This window comes from Polyodon spathula, chromosome 9 (genome assembly GCF_017654505.1).
Source record: "Polyodon spathula isolate WHYD16114869_AA chromosome 9, ASM1765450v1, whole genome shotgun sequence".
Lineage (NCBI taxonomy): Eukaryota > Metazoa > Chordata > Actinopteri > Acipenseriformes > Polyodontidae > Polyodon > Polyodon spathula.
Window position 1 is genome coordinate 37363732 of NC_054542.1, and position 14343 is coordinate 37378074.

Genomic DNA, 14343 nt, shown 5'->3' on the forward strand with positions numbered 1-14343 from the left:
TTCTGTTTCAAAAAAAAAAAAAAAAAAAAAAAACAGTCTTAATGACTCATTGCAAAAATATTATAACCTGTTTCGCAAATAATAGTTTCTTCTCGCTATTTGCATTTGGTTTGAATTAAAAATAAGGGGCTGCCTTTTTTTTTTTACATTATCAATGAAACAGAATCACAGTCTCAATCAAGTTACAATCAACACTTTTCCAAGAGTCAGCTAAAAAAAAAAAAAAAAAAGGGGGGACATCACATTATCTTAATTTGCCATTGTTTCCCCTTTATTTATGCATTTTAACTTATTGAGAACAAGTGATGGGTAGAATCAATGCCCCAGTTTGAAGTTAAAGCCAACAGTTCATATTGTTCTAGTCCTTCTTCAATAATATCAGAATATTGTTCTTAATAAAACAATGGAAGACTATTGAAAATGTTGGCTTCCTTCAACAAAAATTCAAAATATGAATTTCCATTTTGTTTCAGACGGTACGTCATGGCTTCCCATATCAGCCCACTGCCTTGGCTTTCGACCCAGTGCAAAAAATCGTGGCCATTGGAACAAGAACAGGAGGTGTACGAATGTATCCTTTCACATTATTTGTTATTTTCAGAATGGCCTGCTAAAGCAACCAGAATTAATCCAAAAGGTTAGATTTCGTCTCAAGGTAAGAAGTGTACATTTCCTAAAAAGTTTTCTTTTTCTTTCCCCTCACAGACACAGCTCTCTGGAGATAAGAGTACCACATTAATTTTGCCTGACATTTATCTTAATGCAACCTGAGAGGTGTGTGTTTAGGTTTTGGGGATGTTACGTACTGGTATCACTGGCAAGGTGGGCAACTTAACATTCATAGCTGAAAAAAGTATAAAACAAAGGAGAATAGAATTCTAGCAAGTGGTTTAGTCCTCTCAATCTGCAAAGCTGTGAAGTGTTTTTTGTGTTGCTCTAAAAAAAATTGAACATGCAAAGCAGTTAAAGGATGTGTATGACATAACATAATAGCTTAGGATTTATGGCATGCTAGTATGTCCTGTTTTCTAAATTGCTTTTTAAAATATTTGCCATGGTAAAAAAGACACAGATCTTTCCGTGTTTGTCTTCTATTCAATACTGAATACAGTAGTTTTTTGCAAAGGAGGTCAACACTAATTGACATTCATTACAGAGTCATAGCAGGGGTGCCCACAGTAATTACACTGTAAATATATAGGGCCCTATGTACTGTATGTAGTGTTTTCCTTTGCATGTTTTTAAATTTTATCAAGTTGCAATCTATTATCTCTTGTTCTCATTGTGTTTGCTTCTTTTAGTTTTGGTTGGGTTTGCAATAAAAATACATTTAAAAAATAAATAAATACATCTATTTATAAAGCCAAATTAAAGCACTAAGTGGCCCTCAATATATTTCTATTTTATAGCCTGTGTTTACTCGCTGCTCAAAATAAGATTACAAATGCTGCAATAAGCTGGAGATCATGTTATGTCAATTGTGTTATGTCAGATGCTTGCAACAGAGTAGCATATTTGCCCTGAATGCTTTATATCTTGAAATGAAAGTATTATTTACATCATCATTTCCTGTCACTGATTCATTTGACCCCCCACCCATCTCACAAGCAGCTGTAAAAAAAAAAGGATAAATAAAAAAAGGTCATCGTTGACAGTGTCACAGAATTTTTACATGGCAGAGAGATCAAGTGTGACATGCCTCCATACCTGTACTGTTACACACTGATTTTATGTCCCTGATTTACTGTACATTGTGTTAACTATAATCTATAGTAATTTTTAAATTACATTTGTATGCGTTATTATCTGTCAATCAAATGCATTTTTAGACAATTTTAACATGGTTTACCTGTCTGTAAACATTGCTTGGTGTTCGTATTATAACCAGTTGCTTTTCAGTGAGCTTTATTTTGGAAATGTCCGTGTAGAGCTGGCAAGCTAAGTTCCCATTTATTTTACTGTAGACCTATCACTTTCCATACATCTCATTCTACACAATACATTTTTAAACAATATTTGGACTATTCTTTGGTAAGTTTGTTAAAGTATTATAATAACCGTGAAAATATGTATATATATTTGTTTTCATTTGCAGCTTTTCACTTTCACCTGCACTATTGAATGTCAGTAAATGTAACAATTAAAATAGTAATTCATACTAACAATACTACTTATTTGAAAATGAAACTGGAAGGCAATATTCAATTTTTGTTTTGATGTCCAGTATTATTTATGATGTATATTCTTTCTTTTGGAAAGTGTATGTATTTAATAAGTGGTAAAACCAAGCTTTGATGTTTATATTAAATCAAGACATACTGTATGACATTATACAATACAAGAAGAAGTTGAAAATCATTTCAAGACATTACTGTTTCCTTTTTCTCCCCTGCTAAAGCAGAAGAGTTAAAAAAAAACAAAAAAACAACAACAACAACAAAGGTCTTATTACTCCAGCAGCACAGAGCAGAAAAAAGCTGTTAAGCTTTTATTCTTACACTTTGCCACTTTAGGGTTTTGTAGAAAATAGATGTACTCAATGGTATACACAATGGTATTCAAAATGATACTAACAATCTACATGCTGGCTTTTACAGAAGCACGGTCTTTAATTAGTTCCTTTTAGCCATCATTCCGAGGGTTCTCATTGGTACAATACTAAGATTTAATCAAATATAATTACATATAGCTGTACAGCATCTCACTATTAAAGGCTGCTCAACACGACATAAGCCTCCCAAGACAAGCTTAACACAAGCTCTGAAAGGGCATTCCCCTATGCCAACACCAGCCAACCCCACAACCATTGGCAGACCTGTATAATCCTAGTTATTTTTTTATCACAATATAGTGTTTTATATCCTTATAACCAAGGCCTAGCCATGTGAGGCACTCAAGCCACAAACCACCATTAAAATCATAATAAAAATGATTTATTTAGGCCCTTTTACACATTGCTTTCCCACAAATAAAAATGCTTTTCAAACCTTTTTGCATTTGAAGTGGGATACTTGTAGGTTTATTTCAGACAGTGCTTGATTGACACTGGTAGTTGAGTTGAGGGTTTTGTCGAGTTCATAGGACTGCGGTTTGCAAGGATACTCGCAGCTGGCCAATCACAATAGCCTCGGTCATTTTTCATGGTTGGCTACAGCCCTTTTGACACTTTAGTAGGTTTTAAGAGCTCTGTTTTGTAAGAGATTTGATTTCTTCTCAAAAATAATTAATCTTCTTCAGGTAAAGTTAATCAACTATAGTTGAAATTACTTCGTACAGTTCAGATATACAGCTAGCTTACGTAATTTACTTCTTCTTCACTTAACCAATGTCAGCAGAAACCCAGATAACGAGAAGTTACATTTTAGAACAATGCAATGAGTTTTGCTCAAATCTCACAGGCAGCAAAATGCTATACCGATGCATCACAAGGTCGAACAAGAAGACTGGTGATTGAAAAATGCTGATGTGCACCAACTATGTACAGGATAATTTTAAGAGTTTATTAACTCTGCATTGATTCAGAGCTTGGAGGGCTGATGAAACAATAAGAGCTGGTACAGTTTAACTGGAACAATGTGTACACTGCCCCACACAAGGTGCATGTTTATCAGAAAAAAAACCCATGTGTTCCATTATGTGTTCTGTGACACTTACCTAAAGTTATAGCATGGCACTTTTAACAAAAGTAAATGGTTTTAGAGCCAGTTTCAATTGATTTGATTATGCTTTGGTACAAAACTATTTTCCACGCAGAAACAAAGGTTCGTTCATCCCTTCGAGGCCACAGCTGCACTTGCTGAGTCATGAAGAGCCAGTCGCTCCCTACAAGGCCAGGCCAACACATATCATATTCAAAATCCTTATAACTTATTCCAAAGTACAGTACATGTTATATAGGGCCCTTTTCAAATAGATTTAACTCATGAGTTATTTAATGTATTAATACAAATAAACAGCACTTTATTTAATTAGCTTTGCTTGCAGGGCCGTTAATGTCAATATTGTTTTTTTTCTGCAATTAAGTTTAGCATTCAACAATGAGGAATTATATCTTATTAAAACAGAACCGTTTAGTTTTTTCCCAAATGAAATACATTGCAATGCATGTTCTCCTTAGTGTACTTGTGAAAACAGTTCAGAAAAGCCTGTCAAATTCATTGTGAAAAACAGCACATCCAGAACTGGGCTGGAAGGGCTGCAACAGGGATTTCTAAAGTCATTTTACAAACTGAAGAAGTGTACTGTACATGTCATTTTGTGCATTTATTATTGCACTGTATGCAATAATTACACATTTTTCAATGTTACAAATATCATTAACTGAATATTTATTTATGTATTATTTATTTATATGCAAAAAAGCCATAACCGGCACATTGTTTTCTGAACAAAAAAACAAAAAAACACCATCCATTACAATTCTAAAACAAATAAAGAAACAACATACTACCACTTACAAAACTCTGCATTAAGTGTCTAAGCTGTTTAATTTGACTTTTGTAACTTTGAGTACAACTTTCCTTTCTGAAAAAAAAAAAAAATCCATTCATAAAAGACATTGAGAAACATCACTAATTAAATGTATTACATTTCTTTTAGTATTCATTTTGTTAGATTTAGCCCTATGTTAATAAGATTTAGGTAGATTGAATGTTGGATTAAGATAGCCATTAAAGAGATCATTTCTTTTTACACTTAATGCATTAAAAACAACTATAGCCCGTATTCACAAGACATGAACTTATTTAATTATTTAAAGATGTAAAGTTATTTGTCATTTCAATCATTTCAATGTATGTGGTTTCCATTTGTAATCTATATAAAACAATACAGAGCCAAGAAAAATGAAAATTCTGTGTTAGTTTAATTTAAATGTGTATTTTTACCAGTACTATAAATCGTAAGATACAGAGATACAATCTATCATGCCTTCTGCTCTGCTACAAGTACCACCAAGTATTATTATGCAAGTCAATAACCCTTTATAAACAACACAGCTGCTGTAATACTAACAATGCATTGCACAGAAGGTAATCAAGTCATTAGTCGAGACAAGCTGTAGATGTGCTTGGTTGACTGTTAAATATTCAAATTACAGGCTGAAAAGTTATAACCTCTCCCACTAATAAATTATTATAAATATGATAAACCCAAGGTTTAATTCAACAAAATCCTGTAAGTACCATTAATATATATATATATATATATATATATATATATATATATATATATATATATATATATATATCTATATATCTATATATCTATATACACACTGCGGTAACACGACTGGCGGTAAAGGCTGGTCAACAGCAGAAATAGCAAACCCAGACTCAGAAAGTGCAGGTTAAAGCATGTCTGTGCACGTTTATGAATTCACAAATAACAGGTTTAAACAAAACTCTTACGCAAAACAAACTCTAACACAAATTACCAAAATGGCACCCAAGCTACAGCTATCCTAGTGCAAGGTAGAAAGAACAACCTGCTTCTCTCAGGCCTTAGCCTCGCTCTCCCTTGTCCACAGGGTTTCCCTTCTCTTTATGCAGGGGCTAAGTGTGCACAGGTGTCTCAATCAACTAATAATTATTTATTTCTTTCCTAAGATGGCTGCCTCTTGTAGCCACCTTTACAAAGATGGAGTAGATGTTTCCTAACCCCCAGGTTCCTAAAGCCTCCAAATTAGAGTGTATACAACAAATACGGCCATTCTAGGTGGGTGAGAGGGAATGCTAATGCCAGCTTACCCTAAAATTAGCTCAATGCTTTCTACTGGGATTCTTTAAGTAGGTGCCCTTGTAACCCTCAGCCTACTCTTTAAACCAAATGTTCCCTTTGTCCCTTCCTGGGGCTCCTCTTCTGAGAATAGCTCCATGTAACAAAGTGCCCGCCCCTGTGTATATTATCTGTTATGTGTTGCGTGTGGTGTGTTTAAATGTTGGTGTATAGACATTGGTACACGGGATATAAACGGGTCTGTGTAACACGAGTGTTTAAAAATGTATATGTGTATTTAGGCACGAGGATTGCACAGCACTTCACGTGCAAGTAAAATGTAGTAATATGTGAGCACGGGGAATTGCACTTTATTAATTCACGTGCTGGGATTCAAGTGAATAATTAATTGGTAATTGAATCCCAGCACAATAGTATATATAGATGCACGTTGTCACATACTGGGGTTGGGTGTTCGGTGAGCGGAGAACGGGATTGGAGACGGAGGAAATAAGCAGTAGTAGTAGTAGTAGTAGTAGTAGTAGTAGTAGTAGTAGTAGTAATGATAAGAGGAGAAAGTATCCGCTCACCGTGTTTGTCAGTGTCTGTGCGTGCACCGTTTTGTTAAGTTTAGTCTGTTTTCGTTTGTCTATTTATTTTGGCGTAGAGTGCCGTGTCCTGTGTTTTTCGTGTTTGTGTAAACCTTTTATTTTGTATTAAACCGGCGCCAACAGGCGTCTTCATCACTTCATTTCATCCGTCCTGTGTTTTGTGTATTGCCTTACCTTTCCTGGTTCTGACGCCGCCCACTTCGGCCGTCTCTGTGACACTCCAGCAGTGGCACAAACCCCAGGCTTGCTGTTGGCGACACTGGCAACAAAACAGTACAACAGCAGTGGCGGTGCTTACAGCAGCACGGGACACCCCAGCAGTGACAGCGCTAGAAGCTCCTGACGCATGGGCCCAGGTCCCTTTGGCTTTCAACACAACGGCAGTGGCCCCTCCCCTTCTCTATCTGGAGACGAAAGTGGCTCCTCCCTCTCTGCATGTGGAGACGATAGTGGCTCCCTTTCATGCTCTGGAGATAGCAGTGCTTCTCTCTCTCTGGAACTGGAGATGGCAGGGCTTCTACCTCTGGCTCTGCACACAGCAGCAGCTCCTGTCTCTCTGGCTCTGCACACAGCAGCAGCTCCTGTCTCTCTGGCTCTGCACACAGCAGCAGCTCCTGTCTCTCTGGCTCTGCACACAGCAGCAGCTCCTGTCTCTCTGGCTCTGCACACAGCAGCAGCTCCTGTCTCTCTGGCTCTGCACACAGCAGCAGCTCCTGTCTCTCTGGCTCTGCACACAGCAGCAGCTCCTGTCTCTCTGGCTCTGCACACAGCAGCAGCTCCTGTCTCTCTGGCTCTGCACACAGCAGCAGCTCCTGTCTCTCTGGCTCTGCACACAGCAGCAGCTCCTGTCTCTCTGGCTCTGCACACAGCAGCAGCTCCTGTCTCTCTGGCTCTGCACACAACAACTCTGGTTCCAGTGTAGGCAACTCCCGTTCCAGCGCAGGAAATTCTGGCTTCGGTAGAAACAACTCTCACTCAGTTTTTGCAAGGAGTTCTCGGTGCTAGTATACCCAGTCCCTTAAAACTTTTGTCTGCCCACAAAAGTGCAGTTGCCTTAGCTCGGCTTGACATTTTCTTGTATCTTTTTTTTTTTTCAGTTCCCAGCTGGGTCAACAGGGGGAGCTTTCCCACCCTGCCACCGTATGTGAGAAACTGCAGTTTTTACATTTCTAAATCTGTTTTAAACAGACACACCCACACAAGGAGTGAGACAGGAAGCACAGCAGCAGCCGAGCTCTAAATATTGGCAGCTGTTTCTTTCATTTTTCTCCCCAACCCACGGCCAAACATAAGTCGAATTCCTTCGGTCCTGCTGGCTGTGTGTCCAACCTCCACTCCAGACAATCACATCAACGACAAAATCCAATCTCTCGAATGGATGAAATCAGGAACTTTTATACCAGGTGCTCAGCTTCTTCTAATTATTCAATTAGCACCTATGACGGCTGAGAACAGGAGAGCATTAATGTAGCAGTGTGAGATCTGTACAAATCTACAACAAAGTAAAGCATCAAAATAAATGTGCTCATAGAAAGTGATAAAATAAAAACAAACTAACATTAAATAAAATGTGAATAAATCAAAACGTGAATATACTACAATAACAAAATCAAACATGCCTAAATAAATTGACTGAGTCACCCCGTTACACATACAATTTCTAGTGCACAATAATAAAGGGAAAAAGGCATTTAAAAAATTGTAATAAATATTAGCAAATAACAGATCCACATCAGGCAATAACACTCTTGTTTAAATCATTTTAAGTATGCAGAATGTGTTGTGTGGAATTGCAGTTGAATTAGAATGGTGTGTATTTGTGAACTGAAACAAGATTCCTCAGTGCCACAATAAAGTGCATTCAGTAACTGCACCACCTTGAAGGATATAAAAATACGCTGGGTTGCGATGCAATTATTAGTAAGTTAAAGGGTTGCAGAAGTCCCTTTTTACAATTGCTTTACCTTTGGTATAGCCTGTGCGTTACGTATTCAAGATTGTTTTGTTTTTTCACATTTTCTGGGTTAATTTTAACGTGAGCTTTAAATTAGGCTATGGATTCAACTGTGTTTTGTTACAATACAATAGATGTAGGTATGACATAAACCTATTCAAAGGAAAATATAATAGTTTCTGTGTACAATTTTACCTTTTTTTTTGCCAGAGAATAAGTCTGTAGTGAGTATGGTATAAACAGTTAAGAACATAGAATCAATGTTTTATTAACATGTGTAAATGTGACGCTAAGCATATGCTTGGTTACTGGAGCGGCTTTATTTATTTATTTATTTATTTTTATGTATAGCGCTATAACTAATAGCCTTGCAATAGGGTGCTGCTGTGATTTAATTAGGCTTGTATCTGCAGTGCACAGGGTGGAGTGTTGCAGCCCTGCCTTCCCTGCCATTTCTTTCTCTCTGTGTGCCGGATATTTGCAATCACGTCACGCACAGGCTGCATTGCAGCTTCTAGTTCCCTTCCAGCTAATATCCTAATCATGTGCTTCTTTACTATACACCCCTTGCATCCCCATATTAGCAGGAGGAGATTTCTAAAAGCAGTCAACATGCCAAAAATAACCACTGATCTCTAGTTATATATTTCCCAGTATTGCTATATATATATATATATATATATATATATATATATATATATATATATATATAATATATATATATATATTACTGGTTTACAAGGCATTGTTGATTGTACACGTACTGCGATACTAAAGTATTGCAGTATGTGTACAGTTACAGAATTAAGTAATTTCACCAAAGGCCTGTCGAAATGAAAGAATCTCTACAATACAATGGTAGTAGGATTCAAGAGCAGCTCCTTAACTTATGAATCCCCTGATAGATAAATAGGCTTCATTGACTCATAGCATTCATTTTACATGTTCTTTTGATTTCTAAAAGCAGTCAACATGCCAAAAATAACCGCTGATCTCTAGTTATATATTTCCCAGTATTGCTATAAAGTCGCAGTATATGTATATATATATATATATATATATATATATATATATATATATATATATATAAGACTCTCCCGAAGATATATATAAGATGATGCCCTTATGCCTCAGTCAGTAGTCACAAAGCTGTTCAAATGAATTTTCTGATGGTTGTGGATGGTGACCGCGAAATCTACATGTCAAAATAACAGCACAGAAAACACAATCTGGCATATCTTTTATTTAACAGATAATATCATTACCTTTATAAATGAGACTCACCTGATTGCATACAACTAACCACATTTAAGAGATTAAAGAGAGTAGTGGGGTTCTAAAAAATATATCGTTATATGTCCCCACGTGTTGCTACAACTGTTTAAATAATGGACCGGTAATTTTTCGTCCATTGTTAACAGCCTGACAACTTTTTACACTTATACTTTGATGTCTGTTTCACAGCTGTTTTCAAAATGGTCGCTCTGGTGCACTAGGGTTTGAGATCTGTCCCCTAAATCACTGCAGGAGAAAAAAAGAAGAAAAAACATCAAGTACTCAGGCTTGTCTTTACCGTACCACATCATGGATCGCTATTGCTGTGTTTCCTGCTTGACAATGCTGGCGATAATCCTAAAACTATCAGTGCACTAGAGCAGCCATTTTAAAAACAGCTTTGAAACAGACTTTAAAAGCATAAGTGTAAAAAGTTGTCGGGATGTAAACAATAAAAAGAAAAATGACAGGTACATTATTTAAACAGTTGTAACATCATGTGGGGACGTGTAACTCTATATGTTTCTGAACCCTGCTACTTAATATTTAATGAAGACCGCTTAGTGTACAGCAGAGAAGAGATATACTGTGGAGCAATTAAATGACAGGTACAGTATCAGCAGCATATCTGGGGGCAAGAAGAGAACATGGTTGACCTTATACTGTAGGGAGAGCTATGATAACATTATTTCCATAGCAGATTGACCTGGATGCTATACAACTGCCCTGGAAATAATTCATGCTTTTCTTGGTAATGTTATCCCAAAGATAAAAGCCGTTGTGGAATCAAATAGATATGATATGCCAGTGCCCCTCTGCATCATTTTCCCCATGGATGGATCCACTTGTGTTGCCTGTTTTATTGGTCTGTAGCACCTACTGTGAACTGCTTAACTGGTTACAACAGAATGGTTTATATATATTATATATATATATATATATATATATATATATATATATATATATATATATGATTGTTTTAATTTTTCTAAACCAGGTCTTCTAAATATTTACTTAAATTAGAGACCTTTAGACATAATTCTCTGGGTAATCAGATCATACCTAGACTTTGGGTGCAAATTAATGATTCTTGCCTCCATGGAACAATCTGCTAATTAACAGGGTTTTTTTTTGTGGTTATATTTACTGTAAGCAGTTACAATATTGCTCAGGTTCTATAGTACAGAGACGCTTACTGCTGGCGCTTTGCTGTGATAATTCATGAGTCCATGGGGACTAGCACATTCAGGATTGCTTCCATAGATATGAAAAGCAGTAATGTTTTGATTTATTACCTCTATTAGTAGTTTCATTAACAAATAGTAGATTATTGGCATGCATGCACCAGAGATTCAGATAGGATTGGAATACAACCAGGTTTGAAAATTGGTTAAAGTTTTAATGTCTGTAAATGTTCGAATTTTAGGTTCTGGAAAACAAGAGGTATCTCTCTCACATTTAGAGTCTGATTTTACTCACCCTTACCAATTTCTTTAACTGTAAATCTGGATTGCATTTGTATTTCAAATTAAAATAAATATTCAATTTTGCTCAGACAAGTTGTGCTGTCAAAGTAAATATATATATATATATATATATATATATATATATATATATATATATATATATATATATGATTAAGCTTTATTATAAATATTATTCACAGTATAATTCTAATAGCCTAGCTTTGAAAGCCAGGGTATTATTGTATGCATATTGAAATGTTTCAGTTGTAACAGTTCAACATTTCATTGATGGTAAATTTGACAATAATTCAAAATTAATTCCTTTTTTTAATTGAAAACTGTTTCATACTGTATCTGTGTGAATGAGTGGGCTGCAGTGCATAGGTGAAAAGGTGATGCAGGTACTCCAGACAAGGACAAACACAAAGTTCACTGTTGCAGTTCCAAAATAATAATACAAAACACAGACACACAACACAGATACGGACACCTCTCCGGATAGTGCGTGCTCTATTTGTAGGTGCGGTGCTTGATTCAGTGGTGCTTGCTTGTGCACAGGTGTCGTGAAGTCTGGGTTTATGACTGGCTTGAAGCGGCAGCTCCCGGATGCATATAGTAGCCGTCTGGCAAAGACAAATGTACACAGTTATTGGTAACTGTGATGGGGTGCCCCGCCCTTTATATGATATATTATTCATTATAATTATTGTTATTTATGTTTGTGTATAGATATAGGTGTATTTTCTTAATTGTTGTAATTGTACTATTGTTTGTTTTGGATCTGTAGGGAGGGAGTTAAATTCCTCCCTGCCAAATACCAGCCACAGACTGTAAAAGCCAAGAGGAATCCTTTGTCTGGGTGGCTTGGCTTGGCTTGGTTTGGTTTGGTTTGGAGAGACACAGAGTGTAAGTGCACCAGGACTTATGAAATATATATATATATTCTATATATATATACGAACAAATTAAACTAATAAAAAACAAGGTCAAACTGTTTTTGAAACCTTTGTTTTGTGTTTGTACCTTTTGTTTGGCCCTCATGTCTTTTTATTTCTGTATTTTTGTCAATTAAAGTATTTTGCATCACTGTATTTTTCCTGATGCTGAGTCTTCGCTCTACGGCTAACAAACAAAAGCACTTCACTCACTGTTTTTCAGTCTTCGTTTCCTCCCATTAACCTCAACAAAGGAACTGATTATGGCATCACTCCCCCCTAAAGTACTCTCAGCCCCACCCCCTTCGATAGCTAGTTCAATCAGGTCTCTTCCAATTCATGACTGAAACTTCGCTCATCGTACTAGGGCAATGACTCCTGGTACTGTGACGCCGCCCCCTTCCTGAATGGCCGGCTTCCGACTGCCCCTGGAATGAACTGCCCAACCATTCAGTACGAGGCACACAGATCCTGTTGTACAGCGCCCTCACAGGTCGAGAGGGAAATTGTTCATTCAGATTCATTCGCTCTCTGTCACAATCTGGTACAGACTTCAAAGGGTTCTCAGTTGCTTTTAATTTTTGCCTGGCACTGTCTTGGAATGGAGGCAATGTGGTAGCTGCTCGATCACATGCCCAGTTTATGGTGATATAGCCTGATCACTGCCTGCCCTTCTTATTGGGCAGTTTTTATTTTATAATAGGAGAGATTGGTACAAATGCTAAAGGAAACAAAGTTTCCAACACATCTTAAGATTTTTAAAAACATTTTTTGGATATGGCAGATGTGTTGTTTTCAATCCTGCTGTTTGAAGTCTGGAGGAATGGCAAGATTTACTGAGGAAAGCATACACAACATAATATTAAACATGTTAGCTATTACCCTTCATTGCAACAGCTTACTGTTTACTGTTGATCTATTACAACCTACTCTAACATAAATTAGGCTTATCCTGTACATGGAGGAATATGTAACAAAGGGAATTTTTTTTTTAAATCGGTGAAAATACTGTACTTACTTAAGGTAGCTGGAATTATAGTCAAAAGTTGAAAACGTATAAATAATATGATAAGCCAGGTTTAACTCTAAATCTGAAGTCGCACAGACTCAAAATATTACTATAGCCCTCTCTTTTAACTAAAGCTATGCTTTTGCTTTCTTAAAAATGTTATTTGCAGGATTGATTCAGTTTCTTTTTTTAACAGTTACAAAATAAGCATTATGGTCACAGTAAAATACAATTGTTATACTTGAGTCATACTTGACTGTGTGGTGAATTGCAGTAAAAAAAGGGGGTGGATTTGATGACTCAGCTTTGAGCTTTTCTGGGATCTAGCCCCTGTGTGACACACCTGGGACTTTCTAGATTGAGAAACAGCTGCTTTGCTCAAAGATTTTTTTTTTTATGTTGTTATTTTTGTTCTTACTCAGTAAAATACCTTTTAATTTCATTGCTTAACTATTTTGTTACTGCTTCAAGAAATTAACTTACTTTGGCAGGGGTGCTGGAACTAGGGGTGCTGGGGGTGCAGTAGCACGCCCAGGCTTTGCATGGCTTCCATCATATGCAGGGGTTATAGTTTTGTTCAGTGAATTTCAGCACCCCCACTTTGAAAATTGTTCCAGTACCACTGTACTTTGGTGAAAATTAGAAAATACCTTTCAAATTACAGTGCTAATACTATACAAGTAAAATTGATGGTTATTGGCCTTTTTTTATTCTGACCACTCCAGGCCCAACACACTTTTTATATTCGTTATACGTGTAGAGTGGCTTTTGTATCTAGACCACATCATTCAATTTTTTTAAAAAGATGTGATTTATCTATGTTATAATATAATATTCTATTATCAGTAAAAGCAGTACATGTGCATGAGGAGGAGTCCATAAACTACAGTAAATGAATGGCAGTGTCATTACAGAGCATTTCAACCAGGCTGTTTACCAGGACCTGTATCTTTGATGTCTTTAACCTTTGATCTCCTTTTTTTATATAGAGAAACACACTGAGATTGTTTACAGCAACTTACTTTAGTGAAAATGAAATGCAGTTGGCTCCCTGTTGGAAGTGCATAAGATTTAACAGTATTAAAGCAGTATCCAGTATAAATTCATGCTGGATTTAAATGTGTGAACACTTGTATTCAATTATGTGAGAAAATGATTTACTTAAATAAGTTTTTGAAAGGAGCCTGATTACAACGATTAATCTTCTTTAAATTTATTGGAAAAAAGGCCATATAAGCTATAATTAGCTCGTTTACAATGACGTCCAACAAATTACAATCATATAGAACACACGGAACACACATACACGGGGCTTCTTCAGATAATAAAACAACACATTTTTAAATTGCATTCCAGTCTGATACATTGATTATGGGAT

At 36.3% G+C, this 14343-nt stretch overlaps 1 protein-coding gene across 13 annotated transcripts in view; it reads left to right on the forward strand.

Moving 5' to 3' along the window:
- The window catches only part of stxbp5l (syntaxin binding protein 5L), a 150087-nt gene that overhangs the window by 16154 nt on the left and 119590 nt on the right, over positions 1-14343 (forward strand). For all 13 annotated transcript variants that reach the window (XM_041259422.1, XM_041259423.1, XM_041259426.1 and 10 more), the window contains exon 2: positions 474-571. In XM_041259422.1, coding sequence (XP_041115356.1) covers positions 474-571 — 98 coding nt within the window. The remainder of the gene's footprint in view (positions 1-473; positions 572-14343) is intronic.